Consider the following 16,572-nt stretch of genomic DNA (forward strand, 5'->3'; position numbering starts at 1 on the left):
TCAGAGTCGCACAGGGTCCTCGCACCGGCTGTTCATTAATAATGCGGGCCCACGATCACAAACTCGCCAGTCTTGGTCACTAGACAGAGGTAATTGACTATACTATTTAGAAGGCCGCTCTCATGCTTGGTCTATCTAAAAGAATTTTGTTTAGTCCCCATTGATCTGTATACACTTGAATTAAAGTAACACTATCTCTAGTCAGAGGTCACGACCACTACTACAGATAAGTCAACCAATATTACTCTGCTATTGCTATAGTAGCTTTGGATTGGTTATGTTATGGTTTTCCATGTACACTTAGCTAGAGTAACATTACATTAAACAAAAGTAAGGGTCACCCTATTTAGGTTGGTCGATCAACATTTTGTTGTCCTAAATGGAAATTCCCTTTTTAGCCTTTACAGTCTAAGTACGCTTGAACTAATGCCAAGCATTAGCCGGAGCTCTAAAATCACAGCTGGTGTGCCCTATGTTCCACTCAAAAGTAAACGAGTAAAAGATGAATACCTGACATCAGAAAGATACATAATGCTGAGTGTCTGAAGGAAGAATTTCAAATGGTTTCAGCTTGTGGAGAGAAGAGTTGGGGGAAGAAGGAGGTAAAGGGACAGAAATGTAAATTAAAGGTGATTTACTCAGTATGACATGGGTGGGAATGCTATTTTTGCAATAGAGAGTTCAGATGTTAATTTCCAGAAACGTGGGAGTATTCATTCCTCAACAAGACGGCCCGGCATTTTCCAGTTTCTCCAGTCTTACAACACATACAGAGCAACTGATAAGTTCTGTTAGAATTATTCAAGTGATGCAGAGCCAAATGACATCTAGCTCCCTCTCATTGGTCGTCATTGGGTTGAGTTTGACCAAGTCCAGCTCTTCCTCTGTGGATCTAATGGGTGGAGGGATAGAATTGCGAGTAGGGTTAGATTGTGATTGGACCTTTTAGCTCCACCCATTATGCTGAAAGTGCATCCAGAGAGGAGGAGCTCTATTTGGCTCTTGAATGGCTAATGCGTGCTTTCACTCACACATGCACTGACGTCGCTAACAGCCATCCAACATCTTCTTGTTTTCTCGGTTGGTCATTCAAGTTGATTAAAAATGTGCACTGTGCTCTCGTGGCTATGAGAACTGTACTTAAAATAATGACACAGACAACTGAAGTTTGATAAAGATTCATTTTTTGTGAACAAGATCAAGGTAAGTAAGCTGTAAAAATGATCTGCTATTATTCTAGCATGCCATTAAAAACTGCACTCTGACAATGTTGCATACAATTTTAACACTTTTCATGATTCATAAATGACAAAGAAAATTAAATTATAAATAATTACTGTAAAGAGTAGTCACTGAATTCCTGTGACTGCTGTACCTGAGACAAGATAGTGAGGTTATTGTCAAAATCAGCTGGGTTAAACAAATGTATTCAAGTGACTGTAGCAAGGCAATAATCAGATGTGGGCCTAGTAATTGATCTCATGGGTTCTGGTCATTCTTGTCACATTTTAACATAACTTTAACCCCAAGACCCTGACGGGTGGTCTCAAAGGCCTGTACAGCCTGCTCCAGCGGGAAACGGTGGGTGACCAGTGGCTTGACGTTCACCTTCTTAGATGCCAACATAGCAATGGCCACCGGCCAGCTGGAAAAACAATGAGTTATCATAGGTCAAAGTGCGAAAAAGAAACAGTCATAAGTAAATCTCTAGCCCTTGTGATTCTACTTACGTATTACAGTAGCGGAATACGCCTCTGATGTCAACTTCTCTGACTGCTGCATTCAGAAGAGGTATGGTGGTCATCTCAGTACCAAGCCCAACCAACACCACCACTCCTCCTGAATGAGTAGCCTAGACAAAAACAAGATCATCAGCACAAAAAGTAGGTCAAAGTATGATCAATGATTTCAGCATGTCTAAACACTCAAACAAACAGTTGAGTTTTCCAATAATGTGAAAGCAGTATGACTTTATTTTTGTCATCAAACTTGCATAGATGGCTGTTTGAATGCTGCTCTGCACTCCAGTGCATTCAATGCTGATTTGAGGCATGCAACCCAGCATTCCCTCCACTTTTTTGGCTATGTCCTGTGGTCCATCCTCTTTCTTCACATGAAGCAGGAAGTCTGCTCCGATCTCTTTAGCCTTGGCAAGCCGATCAGAGGACAAGTCTACAAATACAGATTAAAAATAGATTTTACATGTGCAATTTATACATATATAATTACTTTTTATACATACTGAATATATACATTACCACTTATTATTACTTGCGAAGCACCCATGGCTTTGGCCGCCAACAAAGAAACTAGTCCAATTGGTCCTTTTTTGATGAAAACAAACATATATTTGTACATAGTCTTCTATAACCAGTCACAAATGTTGCTGTGATATTAGATATATATTTTACAATGCTGACACACTAGAAAAATTGGCAGAGACCAAGAAGTCAGAGGTCAATACACAGATTGGCAAGTTAATATGTAACAGTTGCATAAATATGTGCAATCATTAGAGATGGCTGACCTGCACCGCAGACAAACACTGAGCTTCCAAGAGTGACTCCTGCCCTCCTGCAGGCATGAATGCCCACTGACAGGGGCTCAATCAGGGCTCCCTCCTCATAAGTCACATTATCGGGAAGTCTGCACGCACACAGCAATTCATACGATTATTACGCATAGAATGATAGAGCCATGGACTTATAATTCATCCAGTAATAGTGATCTGACTTGTAGCAGAAGTTAGCACTGTGTTTGTAGTATCTGCACAGGTTTCCATCATCTGGAGGAGTGGCACAGAAGAATATGCTGGGAGAAAGGTTGTAGTGTCCAGATTTAAAGAACTCGTCTACTTCACGAGGAACTCCAGGCTCAACGGCAACTCTGTCTCCTGGGTACAAAAATGAAAGACACAATTAATCCAAGTATAACTGAAATTATAACAAATCCAGATCTAACCTGGTTTGAGGTGCATCACATCAGATCCCACTTTCACCACACGACCAGAGGCTTCATGTCCCAGTATCATGGGCTGTTTCACTACATAGTCCCCGATGCGGCCGTTCTGCCAATAGTGCACGTCTGATCCACAAATTCCCACAGAGTGCATCTGAAGTAGAACATCTAAAGAAAAGTGGATAAATATGAACACTAATATGTTAATAATCATTGCAAAGCATTTGGAAATATTGCTTAGTCACATATCTATACCATTTGGTCCGGGCTCCGGGATCGGGCGCTGTTCCTGTTAAAAATGCAGAAAAGTCTGCAATTATTAATTGCAAATGCAATCAGAGTTCAAGGGTTGCAAAATCTTTACCAAAATGCAAGAAATGTCATACCAGTCTGATATCTCCTTTAGAGTGCAGGACCACGGAGAGGTTGTCTTTATCCATTTTATTCACTTACACACGTATAGAACAACTGATAAACTCCAGATAACTCGTGTACTCACTGTTCATATACTTATTATTTGGCTCATGTACGGATCAAGCGCGCTCTCACTCACTCACACGCGCACTGACGCCCCTTGTTTACGGCCATCCCACCTCTTCCTGTTTTCTAAGCAGGTCATTCAAGAACATCAAAACTGCGCAGTCAGAGAGCAGTCTGCACAAAAACATGTAGAGGAAAGACTAGTTTCTGCATTATAACATTGTTCTTAAAAAGTAAATACATACAAAATAACTATAAAATATGGACAAATATTTCCCCCCACTTTTCGTGCGCTTACGCACTCTGTGGGCATCTCCATTCAGCCCCAGTTCCAGAAATGCCGGAAGTTGTCTGTTACTATGGTGATGCGCCTAACCTCTCTATTCAGTAGCGCCTGTGTGTGTTTTTGTTAAATGAAATAAAATGAACGGGGATGATATGGTTCTGGAATGTCTCAATAAACAACAGGAGAGTCTGAACATGAGTCACCGGGGTCTAGTTGTTTTGCCACCTGGCATTTCGAGACTCGTTTCTTTGAAAAAACTGTTTCTGAACAACAATCAGCTCATTTTACCACCAGACGAGGTAAGCCATATCCCCAAACTTATGTACTGTGTTATACAAAGTAGCTACTACTCACGAAGTAAATTAATTGGGAGCACATATCATATAATAATGCGTTATTAGGGTGCCTTTTGGTGTCCTGTACATAAATAACTAATTTGCCATGATAAATGAACATAAAAATGACTATCAAAGGGTGTGTGATATAAAGCTAAGTTTTTATATTCATAACAAAAGCATTACTTGGCTCTTTATATGCATTTTCTAGTAAAATAGTCAAATATAGTCAAATAATACATTTATAAAAATTTTGTTTTCCTATATACAGTACAGTCCAAAAGTTTGGAACCACTAAGATTTTTAATGTTTTTAAAAGAAGTTTCGTCTGCTCACCAAGGCTACATTTATTTAATTAAAAATACAGTAAAAAACAGTAATATTGTGAAATATTATTACAATTTAAAATAACTGTTTTCTATTTGAATATATTTCACAAAGTAATTTATTCCTGTGATGGCAAAGCTGAATTTTCAGCATCATTACTCCAGTCTTCAGTGTCACATGATCCTTCAGAAATCATTCTAATATGCTGATCTGCTGCTCAAGAAACATTTAATGTGTACAGTTGTACAAAATATTTGTGTACAATATTTTTTTTCAGGATTATTTGATGAATAGAAAGTTCAAAAGAACAGTGTCTATCTGAAATCTAATCTTTTGTAACATTATAAATGTCTTTACTGACACTTTTGATTGATTTAATGCATCCTTGCTGAATAAAAGTATTCATTTCTTTAATTTCTTTTCAAAAAAATAAAAATAAAAATTCTTACTGACCCCAAACTTTTGAACGGTAGTGTATAATGCTACAGAAGCTTTGTATTTCAGATAAATGCTGTTCTTTTGAACTTTCTATTCATCAAGGAATCCTGAAAAAAAAGTACACAACTGTTTTCAACATTGAAAATAATCATAAATGTTTATTGAGCAGCAAATCAGCATATTAGAATGATTTCTGAAGGATCATGTGACACTGAAGACTGGAGTAACTGTGCTGAAAATTCAGCTTTGATCACAGGAATAAATTACTTTGTCAAATATATTTAAATAGTACACAGTTATTTTAAATTGTAATAATATTTCACAATATTACTGTTTTTTACTGTATTTTTAATTAAATAAATGTAGCCTTGGTGAGCAGACGAAACTTCTTTTAAAAACATTAAAAATCTTAGTGGTTCCAAACTTTTGGACTGTACTGTACTGTATATATATATATATATATATATATATATATATATATATATATATTTTTATATAATTTTAATTTAATTTTTTAATATAATTTTTTTTTTTTTAAATAAGAGATTACTCAATTTGAGTGTACTGATCATTTGGAAATAAAAGCAATATTTTTATTTAATAAAAAATAAAAGTGTTTTTTCATGTCCCTTGAATGGTTGTCCACCCTGTCCTATTGAGGAATCTGTCCCTTTAAGAAAAGGCCATCCCCTTTAGTGGCATCAGGACAACAGATTTTTTTGTCTCTTCAGTGGCAGGAATTTCAACCGCTGAAGTGAGTAAGTTGGTGACAAATTTTCTTTGTTTGAGTTTGCTTGCTTGTTTTACCAAAGCTTAACATGTCCACCCTGTCGGCATAAAATATGCCGGAAGTGACTCGAAAGGGTGGACATACACGACAGGGTGACACAGCATTCATTTGTGGTTAATATTGCAATTTATAGAAATGTAATATTATAATTTATAGAAACATCTGCAGTAGATAATATTTTGTAATTTATAAATTATATATTGTTTGTGTTTTGTTATTGTTTGTGAATGTATATCTAGATTTCTTTGTGTATTTCTCTCTGTTAATGATATGGTGTTTACATGAGGTTTTTAGTTAAAGCTGCAGTCCGTAAGTTTTCCCTCTTTGTCGCCATCTCCGTTTGAACCCTGAAATGCAGTTATTTGCAGAATTATCATCTTTACATGGGTTGTGCATTGGCACGGCTCCTCAGTGAGGAAGAATCTAATGTTTTGAGGTGTATATGTGCGTTGTCTATCAACGCACCAGTTTTCAATGATGATTGTCATTTTGAACTTGGCGGAAGCTCGAATTTCCCATTTAAACCTACCAGTACCACTCAAATTGTAAATCATTATTACAAGCTTACCGTTGTGAATCGGGCTAAGGTGAGGAGATTGTTTTGAACACTGTCTGGTTATGTACTTGCTATGAAATTGATTTTGGATAATTCTTAACCAAAAAAAGTTACGGACTGCAGCTTTAAGATGTATTGAATCAATATGAATTAAATTAAACTAAACTAAAATGAATAAGCGGCGGGGGTTGAATAAATAGAAGTTGAATAAATGTTTTATTGTCATATTTTGTCATGCTTTGTGTGTTCTTTTTTTATGTGTCCACCCTGTCATCTTAATATTTTAAAATAATATTTAAAATAATAATTTAATCATACTTATATAATCCAGTGTGTTCAATAGCTAGGTGTGGGGGCAATAACATGCAAAAAAAAAAAAAAAAAACTGCATCCAAATATCACAATTTTCTCAAAATAAGAAAAAATACATGTGCACATTTTATGAAAGCAAACAAATAACCCTGTTTAGGAACGGGACATCATACCTTTCAGAAAATATAATTTGCATCTTAATATTGCAATGAAAACGTATTTAACAGTAATATATATGTCCAAGACAGGGCGGACATATCTTATGGTTTATGCTCCGAAAAATGGCCCATAATTATCTAAAAATATGTGTGGGAGCTCAGCCATATATTTTTTTTACAGTACTTAAGTGTCTACTATTTATGATAAGACATAAAGCAAATGGGAAATTAAAACATTGTGAGGGTTGAAAGTGATATTGACCCGTATAACGTAAATCACGTGTTTGCATCCCCGTTAGATTCTGCACCTGGAAAAGCTTGAAGAACTGATACTGGATAGAAACCAGCTGACCATTCTTCCTAGCAACATTGGATCACTGAAACACCTGACTTACCTGGGTGTAAACCACAACCCATTATCTCTTCTTCCAGAAGCAATAGGTGACCTGAGAGAACTGAGAGAGCTCTGGGCTGTTGGATGTGGTCTCATCTCCATACCATTATCTATTGGTAATCTCAGCAAGTTACAGAAACTTGGGCTCCACAATAATAATATTACACACCTGCCTTCAAAATTTGGAGCTCTCAGCAGTTTGCAGTGGTTAAATTTAGCTGATAATAAACTTCAAGACCTCCCAGAAGAGGTTAATCACTTACAGTCTCTGGTCTTCATCAATCTGGACAAGAACTGTTTTTCACACATCCCTACTGCACTAACAGGTTAGAAACTTCCCACTTATTGAAACGACTACTTATGACATCTACTTTTTTCCACAAGTGGCTCTTTAATGTATTTTTACATCGTAAAAACATTGTTCATTGTTCAAAAACATCATACATTGTTAACGTTTAGAGGACTAATAGTTACTATTTCACTCGCTTTATTATTGCAAATGATTATAAGATGTAAATCTGTTTGTTCTCTTTGGTGCTCATGTGTAATTTTATATCTGTTTCCAGACATGGCAAATCTGCAGATCCTGTCTGTTAAATTTAACAGCATCAGATCACTGGAGGATTACTTAATCCCTGCTTTCAGCAGACTTATAAAACTTGACCTCAGAGAAAATCCTTTAATGGATAGACCACCTCACTGGAAGGTAATTAACCATCAACAGAAAATAAACACAGACACAGTTTGTTTCAAGTATGTACTTTTAATATTACTATTGTTATTCTCTGTAACCTATGTCAAATCACCTCTGTTCACATACAGGGATTGGATTTCATATTGCTGGGTAAAGTGTGATTTACTGAAGAAGCAGATTCATATGAGAAACTGAAAATGAACACCCAGTTGCATTAAATACTTCTGTCAGTGAAACATATGAAACAACGAGAAGTGAATTTACACAATATACAGTATTACATTTCTTTGTGACAATAAGGAGGTGTCACATTATTAGATCTTGAAACATTATGGCCATGGAGGGAGGGAAGAAAATCATAAAGTTCCCCTGAATACTTCTTCATTTGATCGATATGAGCATATCCTGCAAAAGAGACAGAATAAACAGTTTCTAAATGTGAGAATATATGCATTATAGGTGAAAGTAGGGCGTCAGTTTGATCTGTTAATTAAGTACCTGAGATCATGTTGTTAACAGGATATTGCCGCATCTCACAGCATGAACACACTTTGTTCGGTGATGCAACAGCCTGGTAATCATCCTGGCTAATATATAACATGAACATGAAGATAACATGAGGTTAAACCATGTTTTTATAAAGATAAAGGGCTGTGGTAGTGAAAGTAATATTTGGACCTCAGTTGCATCTATGTAAGTGAAAAGGAACAATATGACTGTATGGATTTCAAAATCAAATTCACTACAATTAATTTATGCTTTCTTACAAAATCTATATACAATTCAGACATATTTAAAAAATAAATTAATTAAATATTTAGTTCAATGCATACCTGTTCTTCTCTCTCACTGGTTGATCTTCAGTCTCATCAGACAGACTGCCTTCAGACACTTCGGTTTTTAATTGTTCTTCACACATCACCTTTAATAATAGATAACAACTGAGAAGCTAGCAAATGACAACGTGGAATAGCCAGACATGGGTTTAACGACAGCATGTTCTCCTACCTGTTCATCCTTTTCCCAAATAAACCTTCCAGTTACCACTCTCATTTCTAAAGAGAAAAATTGGAACTGTAACCAGGCATGAAGTATTAAATGTAACAATTATTTACATTAGAACTTGTCACTAAAAATAATAAAACAGTTCATGTCCTTGATTCTGATTGGTCAATAGCTGTGTTTTATTCACGATAAAACACGACTATGACCACTTCACCCAACGTTTCTGTGTGTCACTACTCAACACCCTTAGCAACCACTCTTATCAACGTAAACTGTATGTTCTCAATTGATATTGTTTATTGAAACGTACTGTATTATGTAGAAGAATGTTGTGAGAAAGAGATCGAGTGAGCGAGTTTATTACCTGCATTAAAATCTGTTTAAATGTCCGCTGCAATATCTTGTCCTTTTAAAAGTTAAGGGGTTTTCCCATGACTGACAGCGCTAGTCAAAGCATTTGTCAGCTGCATGTCTTGTTCCGTGTTCACAACAATTGACCCTTCGCAAAGACCCGCCCCCCTTAGTTACTGTTGCTTTGTCCTACAAGCAGTGGCGCTTGTCACGCCACACGCAGTGAAAAATACATCGCGGAGCAAAGAGGATACTGACAACACGTCGACAGACAAGACAAAGCAGGTTACTTATGGTATTAAACAAAGTCCCAGCTTTCAAACTGTGTAGTTTTTTTAAGAAATTCAAACAGTAAAAATCGTTTTGTTGCTCTTTAATGTGTCGTGACCATGGTCGTGACAGATTGCTGTAGCGCATCAGCTCAAGAGGCTCGTAAACCGATCACCTCTTCTTACTAGTTCATGTATAGCATCAAATAAACACAAATGAACATGAGAAGGAATGTTGTTTCAAACGCGGAAAGACGTCAATACACACCATTTTTCAAGTTTAAGTCCACCAAGGTTAATCTTCTAACTACTGACTGCTTTGTCGGACAAAATGGCGGATTCTGCGTTCTGATTGGATAGAACGCTTGTCAATCAAATTCCCTGTGAAGGGTCAATTCAGTCTTTTCAATGTAAAAGTATTCGCTACTGACTGACACACTTATAAAGACAATCTTTGCCGCCATCTAATGGCTAATAATGTACCTTCTGTTGCTGTTCACGATCAGGGACTATTTTGTCCGGCAGAAGGAAGGCTTTAGTGAAAGTTTACTTCATGAAAGTTGCATTGATACATATTTTTATTTTTGCTTTCATATTTGTATTGTGTGGTAACCGTTTTATAAAAGCAATAAGGTACTCAAGGCTATTGCTGCATCATGAATAAGTCATGGCTGAAGGGGTTGCTTCTCGTACCTTATTGCTTACTTATGGATTACACCTAGCTAGAACATCTCACCATTCTGGATGGACTCTGGGGGAAGCACATAGTGGCCAATAGGCACAGATTTTACACTCTGGCGAGGTTTACATGCTGACAGGAAATTGCTGTGGAAAACTGTTGCCCTGTTATTTACATAGTCCTCGCTGTGATATATCCTAAAAATAAGAAGAAGAAGAAAAAAAAGGAATCAGGTAAAGTTTGTTTTTCAGGCATTTCAGGGGTTTGGGGTACAGTAGATTTGAATTAAATTACTTTATATAGGCTTGCCACAGATGCGAGTGATAAACAATTTTCTTTGCTTTATATTAAAAATACACTATCCATGCATACTCTGTTACTTTTTAAGCTTCTTTAAAAAAATGGCCAAGTTACCCTAAAACATGAATTGCACAATAAACTAAATACACCTTTTAGTGTCTTCAGAAGAGGCATCATCACTGAAGAGGTAATTTGCTGTTTTCCAGGATGAAAGAGCTCCCCCTTCAGAAACTAAAACAATATAACAGGTAATGTACTTGTACTTAAAGTTAAAACTTCACATAAGATCAGATGACATATTCCAAAATATTCATTAATAAATTATTGCATATAACCAAATCCTCATCTCACCCCAGAAGCTGGTTACCCCCTGTCCAACACTGCTGGAGAACCATGCGGTTTTGCCTTTAAACATGCTTATGCGGAGGTGTTTATCACTTCAGTTCGCACAGAAACAGTTCGAAGGCCTCGATGTTGCAATAATCCTTCTTCAGGCCTCTACCGTGTGACGATGTTCAAATTAAAGTCATTTAAGTATTCCTGAACCAAACGTGGATAGTAAAGCAGAAAAGTTCTGAAAAATGAAAACGACAAAATCAAAACTTTCATAAGTAATAACGGACACCCGTTATTTAGCAGCTAACACACCACCTCAGGCCTTAACGAGCAATGTCCGATTTGTGAACCAGTCGTTCTTTTGAGTCGATCTTTTCACCCGTTCACAAAAACCGGCCTGAGCGGTATTTTTAAAAAATTAATTATTGTTATTATTATTATTATTATTATTATTATTATTATTATTAATTGAACATATTTAAGAGCAAATACACACAGTTACAACTCGAAACAGAATTTAACAAAAAACTATAAACGGTCTGAGCGGTATTTTTTTTTTTTTATTCAATAAACTTTTATTCAAATATGCAAACACCTTCAGGAGAACATTAGAATTAAAAAAACATTCGTATAAAGTCAGATAGGCTATCTAAAGGAAGTATTAATAATCATAATATTTAACGGCTCTGATTTACATACAAGGGACCACGCGATGACGTAAAAAAAATCGCGCGAATAAGTCAAGCTTCCCATTTCTAAAGAATGACTTTTCTACTGAACAACTATGGAAAGATATTGAAACATTTATTAAAGTTAATATCCAACAAGATATATCTGTAAGTTTTAAAGATATTATTTTTGGCCATTTTGATTCTGATTCTAGGCCTAATAAAAACAAAGCTAGTTTTGTTATAAATTTAATTTATTTTCTTGGCAAATTCTATATCCATAAATGTAAATTCTCGAACAACAAACCAATTTTTCTTGTTTTTTTGAAAGAATTTAAAATGTACCTTAACACTATTTCATCCTCTGCAAATAAGAAAGCAAGAAGAACAACAACCTCAATTTGTAATGATTTTAATTTGTACACTCTAATTGAAATGTAAATTAATATTGTACCCTCTTTTTTCTTTTCTTTTCTTCTTCTAATTTTTCTTTCTTCTTTATCTTTTTCTGTTTGCAATTAATGTTACATTTTTTTGTTCTGTATGTTCAGATGTCATTGTACATTATGTTGATACATGTTGTTATATACAAAATTGTACATCATTAAAGCCATCTTTGTAATGTTCGCAACCATAATAAAAAAAGAAAAAAACAGAATGACTTTTCTATTAATTTTTTATTAATAAAATATTGAAGTACTAATAATATTACCATTATTAGTATATTGCAACAATTACATATTATTATTACTACTACTACTACTACTACTACTACTAGGTCTACTAGTACTACTACTGTTGTTGCACAAATGATTCCTCGCAGTTTTTTAAGCTTTACGTTTTCCCCCCCCACAAAAGTCCAATAAAATATCGGACACCAAACTCTCCTAGGTCATTAATTTCTTCATTGGCTATAATTTACTATGAGAGAATATTGCTCGCACAGTGTAGAAGTGTAAATTAGTGTAGTACACACTCCTGCCCACTAGATGGTACCAGAACGGCGTAATTCATGAGGATGGAATTCGTGCTCACTCAGGCCTGTTTGTAGATTGCAGCAATAATCTTGCCCTCCAAATTTGATCAACCGGAGCTGATTCGACTTAATGCTTAAAACTGTTGACCAAGTGTTAAAAATCAAGCACTTGTTATTGATCGTGTTCGGTTGTGCAGGTTGGTACTTAAGTACATGTCAACTATGTTTTAGGTAAGCTGAGGTTCTTTGTCAACTATGTTTTAGGTAAGCTGAGGTTCTTTGTTTTTTTGTTGCTGACAGTTTAGGTGGACACACATTATTTTACACATTAATATAATTGTGCTACGAAAGATATAGGGCCTACTAAAGTTAAACACATTTAATCTGTAATACATTTAATAATTCCTGTCATATCTTGACAGCCAGTTTATTTCATACTGCAAATGTAAGACATGGCCAAAATATATTGAGCCAAAGTGGTCTACATATCTCCATTTGTATCCACAGAACAGAGAAAGACAGTGTCTGACCTTGTGAAGACTGTTTGTAAAAATATGGTGATAGTGCACCATAAATCAAAAATTGTTCAAAATGCATGCTGTTCTCATTCAGAAACAGGTCTTGATTTTGTGGTGATCTAAACATGTTTTGAGGAATGCATCACTAGGATTAGTAACCTATACAAGCATTTGTTAGAGAGATTGTGGAAGTGTCTGTCATTCTGTGCTTTATATCAACATGAGGTTTGCCCACAGGTCAGTGATTTATGTGGAGTTGGGTGCTGTTGGCACCCACTGAAACTAAATTGCTTCCTGTTTTAGTGGACAGTACTGTCATGTAGTCTTGTGTTTTATGTTTCCAGGAGGCCATTAAAAAGGCAATGGTACAGTAGAAGGATAGTGTGTTATTTGCTGGGTAATTGTGGATTCCTGCTGAGATGAGATGCATCTGTCACAAAGGTTACAATAGGGTCGCACATGCACAAAAAAAGCATATATGTTCAAGCCAGTAAGAGTGTTGCTGCTTTTAATAATATATTTCTCTGTGTTTTCAGGAGTTTTTATTGTGTTAAAAGTAACAATCAAAAGCTTGCTTATTTTGTCAAAGGAGCCAAATATAGGCTACTATTTGATACTACACTCAGTATCAGGTTTCTCAGTGATGCAGTGAAGAACCATTTTGGATTCCCCAAAAAAGCTTTTATTGAACAGTTCTTAAAATAATATTTTTTTCTTAGTGTGAAGAACATTTTAAACATTTAAAGAACTTTTTTTTTCCACTATAAACAGCCTTGTGTGGAATGGAAAGATTCCATGGATATACAAGTTTTTTCATGGAACCATAGATGCCAATAAAAAAAACTTTATTTTTAAGAGTGTACATATCTTAAACGTTTGGAGAAAAATCCACTGCTGATGGTATACCCCTCCTAAATACAAAGCTTATATTTGGTGTCCCATAGTAGTGAAATGTGTGTGTGTGTGTACTGGTATTCCCTACATTATGGCAACCAAATGTCCCCACAAGTATAGTAATACCAGCAAATTTTGACCATGTGGGGACATTTTTTTAGGTCCCCATGAGGAAACAATCTCATAAATCAAACAAAATGATGTTTTTTTAAAATATAAAAGTGCAGAAAGTTATGTGTGAGGGGTAGGATTAGTGTAGGGAGATAGAATATACCGTTTGTACAGTATGAAAACCATTACGTCTATGGAATGTCCCCATAATGATAGGAATACCAGTGTGTGTGTGTTTAACAAGGCTGTATTTATTTGTTAAAAAAGTAATACTGTAAAATATTACAACTTCAGAATAATAATTATTTTTTTTTAATTTTAAAGTCGGCCTGAAACGAAAGTTGCCATGCTGTTTTCTTCCCTATTATGATGTATATCTTGAATAAAATGGCTCCTCGAACCATACTGATAACATTGATTATGTAGCTACTATTCACAGTAATTGCATATTCAGCAAAAAGGACAAACTATCCCAATTATAGCACTGTAAAAAATCAAAAGTTGAGAAAACATAAAAGTTTAAGGCAACAAACTTCAGCAGATTTTTGAGTTTTCTCAACTTTTTGTTGTATAAACTGAATACAACAAGTTGAGAAAACTCAAAAACCTGTTGAAGTTTGTTGCCTTAAACTTTTAAGTTTTCTCAACTTTTGATTTTTACAGTGTGGTTCAATGCTCATGTTTGTGATATAACACAACATTTTCATAATCTGAGGTGTTTATACAGACAGAACATCAAATCATCATCTGGTGTTTCTACTGGCAGAGAGAGCAGACAGTGTAGGTTTTTCTTCATAGTTTACATGTACTTAGGGATATTTTTCATCATAGTGACATTACATTATAGTTAAAGGTGCTCTAAGTGATCCTGGGTGGAGTAACTTCCTGTTGATGTTTGAAGTGTTGTCAAACAAAACAGAGGCTAGCTAGACCCTCCCTCCTCCTCCTCCTCCTCCTCCTCCTCCTCCTCCTGCTTCCTGAAACAGTCATGAACGTGTATTTAAAATCATTCTTGTCGGTTATTGGCTGGAGCATGTTTATTATGATTCGTGGTCCAGGCTGCACCAGTTTGTTTTTATTGCCGTTTTCGGAGCTTGTGGCGACTACAGAGACCGTGTTTTTTTTTACAGTGTGTTCAGGGGACAGGCAGCTAGTGGATATTGAGGAGTTGTTTGCTGTATGTGACAAAAAATGTTTTGGCCTTAAAACGCGTGACATCGCTTAGAGCGTCCTTTAAGTAGCAGTTTTAAACTCAAGGCATAATCTAGAAAGCCTTTATATAGATTTTATTAAGTAGTCTATTCTTGGCTGAGAGGGACAAAAGTACAGCCATCAGAGAGGACGAAGACATCAAAGCAAAACTACTTTCTTTTCTTTTAATTGACTGACAACACACTGACAGCAAAATCTAAAATTATAGAGAGGAAGATCTATTTAAATGACTAAAATATAACTTCATCACCCTCGTACAGTCTGACTTTCAGCTTTGTTCAAGCTGTGTGGGTTTTGAATGGGAAACAAACTTTTACAAGAGGTGCAAAGAACATTTTGTTGAGACTGTGCATAAAACATTACAAGCATATACAACTGGACAGACAGAGAGATTTACAGATGTGCTGAATTTAAACAGATTTCAGCTTGCAGGATATGGCAGCTATGTTTCCCCTCATGCTGTTTATATGGAGAGATGAACATTTGAAGATCCCAGAGTAACAAATGTTGTTATGAATGTAGTGATTACTATAAAGGTTATATCATTGACGGATCTTATAATATTCTGTTCTTTTTTTTGTTGTTTTGTTGGAGTAAGCAAGTCATTATAACATGGTTTCAGTGATGAATACTGAAAATTGTTACGTGCAATAGATTCAGAAAAGGAAAACGTGCACTACCATAGCAGCATCATAATTGATACGTATTCTAATGTTTTTGTGTAAATTAAGTTTATAAGCATTCATTGTTAATAAGCATTGCTTTCTTGGCATCTGACAATAGCTTTGATAGGAAGGATAATGTAGAATAGACAGGTCAAAAGGTGAGCTCTGGAGTAATAGTTTTATAATGGCTAAGTAGATGGCCTAGAGAGTATTCGCCATCATATATATTTTTGGATGAGACCATAAAAACCTGTTTGCATTCCAGCATTCATATGGTCAATTGATATTTTTTATTTATTTATTTTTTTCATCAGATACAAACAACTTCTTAGAACAATCAGAACAACCTCTCAACTAGGAATGAAAGTCTGGCAGATACAAATAAGATGATAATTATTTTCATGTTGTGGTTGATAACTGATAAATGGGTGATATAATACTGTAAATCCACACTATTTTGTTAAAAAAAAAACAGTAAACTTGTTATCATATATGCACATGACGACACCAACAACAACAAACATGCTTACCAGTGAATATAGATAGTGCTTTTAAATCTTTGCCTTTATCTATTTCAGTGATCTTTATCTTAAAATTGGCAGAAACAATTAAAATCCAATATTGGCAGATAAATGCCCAATAATTGTCGGTAAAAATTAAAAATGAATTTATTTAATAAATTCACATTAACACACACACAGGTTTGTTTTGCTATCACATTCCATAGGCGTAATAATTTTTATACTGTACAAAATGTCTATACTATCCCCCTATACTACCCCTGCTCCTAAACCTACCCATCACAGAAAATATTCTGCATTTTTACATTTTTAATAAAACATTGTTTAGTATGTTTTTAA

General features: G+C 35.3%; 3 protein-coding genes across 3 annotated transcripts; 1 reads left to right on the forward strand and 2 right to left on the reverse strand.

Moving 5' to 3' along the window:
• Nucleotides 1-1,162: 1,162 nt before the first annotated feature.
• Nucleotides 1,163-3,534, reverse strand: sord (sorbitol dehydrogenase). The gene is made up of 9 exons (XM_048184360.1): nucleotides 3,345-3,534; nucleotides 3,214-3,247; nucleotides 2,962-3,126; nucleotides 2,734-2,893; nucleotides 2,528-2,646; nucleotides 2,259-2,324; nucleotides 1,994-2,172; nucleotides 1,731-1,852; nucleotides 1,163-1,645 (listed from the first exon to the last, which is right to left on the reverse strand). The coding sequence occupies exons 1-9, from the start codon at nucleotides 3,396-3,398 to the stop codon at nucleotides 1,480-1,482; spliced, it is 1,065 nt and encodes a 354-aa protein (XP_048040317.1). The 5' UTR covers nucleotides 3,399-3,534; the 3' UTR covers nucleotides 1,163-1,479.
• A 240-nt stretch (nucleotides 3,535-3,774) lies between these two features.
• si:dkey-1h4.4 (plant intracellular Ras-group-related LRR protein 3) lies at nucleotides 3,775-7,996 on the forward strand. The gene is made up of 4 exons (XM_048184361.1): nucleotides 3,775-4,023; nucleotides 6,940-7,360; nucleotides 7,601-7,740; nucleotides 7,857-7,996. The coding sequence occupies exons 1-4, from the start codon at nucleotides 3,862-3,864 to the stop codon at nucleotides 7,887-7,889; spliced, it is 756 nt and encodes a 251-aa protein (XP_048040318.1). The 5' UTR covers nucleotides 3,775-3,861; the 3' UTR covers nucleotides 7,890-7,996.
• terb2 (telomere repeat binding bouquet formation protein 2) lies at nucleotides 7,782-11,026 on the reverse strand. The gene is made up of 7 exons (XM_048184362.1): nucleotides 10,684-11,026; nucleotides 10,482-10,563; nucleotides 10,090-10,229; nucleotides 8,737-8,783; nucleotides 8,562-8,650; nucleotides 8,227-8,315; nucleotides 7,782-8,133 (listed from the first exon to the last, which is right to left on the reverse strand). Exons 1-7 carry the CDS (start codon nucleotides 10,745-10,747, stop codon nucleotides 8,006-8,008), a joined length of 639 nt encoding a protein of 212 aa, XP_048040319.1. The 5' UTR covers nucleotides 10,748-11,026; the 3' UTR covers nucleotides 7,782-8,005.
• Between the last annotated feature and the right edge of the window lie 5,546 nt (nucleotides 11,027-16,572).

This window comes from Megalobrama amblycephala, linkage group LG3, assembly GCF_018812025.1.
Source record: "Megalobrama amblycephala isolate DHTTF-2021 linkage group LG3, ASM1881202v1, whole genome shotgun sequence".
NCBI classification, from domain to species: domain Eukaryota; kingdom Metazoa; phylum Chordata; class Actinopteri; order Cypriniformes; family Xenocyprididae; genus Megalobrama; species Megalobrama amblycephala.

Bases quoted from the DNA above. Each gene is read 5' to 3' on its own strand.
- sord (XM_048184360.1), bottom strand. From the start codon at position 3,398: ATGGATAAAGACAACCTCTCCGTGGTCCTGCACTCTAAAGGAGATATC. The intron at 3,248-3,344 runs GTATGACATTTC...CATTTTTAACAG, and splicing joins CTAAAGGAGATATCAGACTG to GAACAGCGCCCGATCCCGGA. The intron at 2,894-2,961 runs GTTAGATCTGGA...TTTTGTACCCAG, and splicing joins TGTGATGCACCTCAAACCAG to GAGACAGAGTTGCCGTTGAG.
- si:dkey-1h4.4 (XM_048184361.1), top strand. From the start codon at position 3,862: ATGAACGGGGATGATATGGTTCTGGAATGTCTCAATAAACAACAGGAG. The intron at 4,024-6,939 runs GTAAGCCATATC...CATCCCCGTTAG, and splicing joins TCATTTTACCACCAGACGAG to ATTCTGCACCTGGAAAAGCT. The intron at 7,741-7,856 runs GTAATTAACCAT...GTTCACATACAG, and splicing joins ATAGACCACCTCACTGGAAG to GGATTGGATTTCATATTGCT.
- terb2 (XM_048184362.1), bottom strand. From the start codon at position 10,747: ATGTTTAAAGGCAAAACCGCATGGTTCTCCAGCAGTGTTGGACAGGGG. The intron at 10,230-10,481 runs GTGTATTTAGTT...TCTTATTTTTAG, and splicing joins TCTTCTGAAGACACTAAAAG to GATATATCACAGCGAGGACT. The intron at 8,316-8,561 runs GTATGCATTGAA...GTTATATATTAG, and splicing joins CCAGTGAGAGAGAAGAACAG to CCAGGATGATTACCAGGCTG.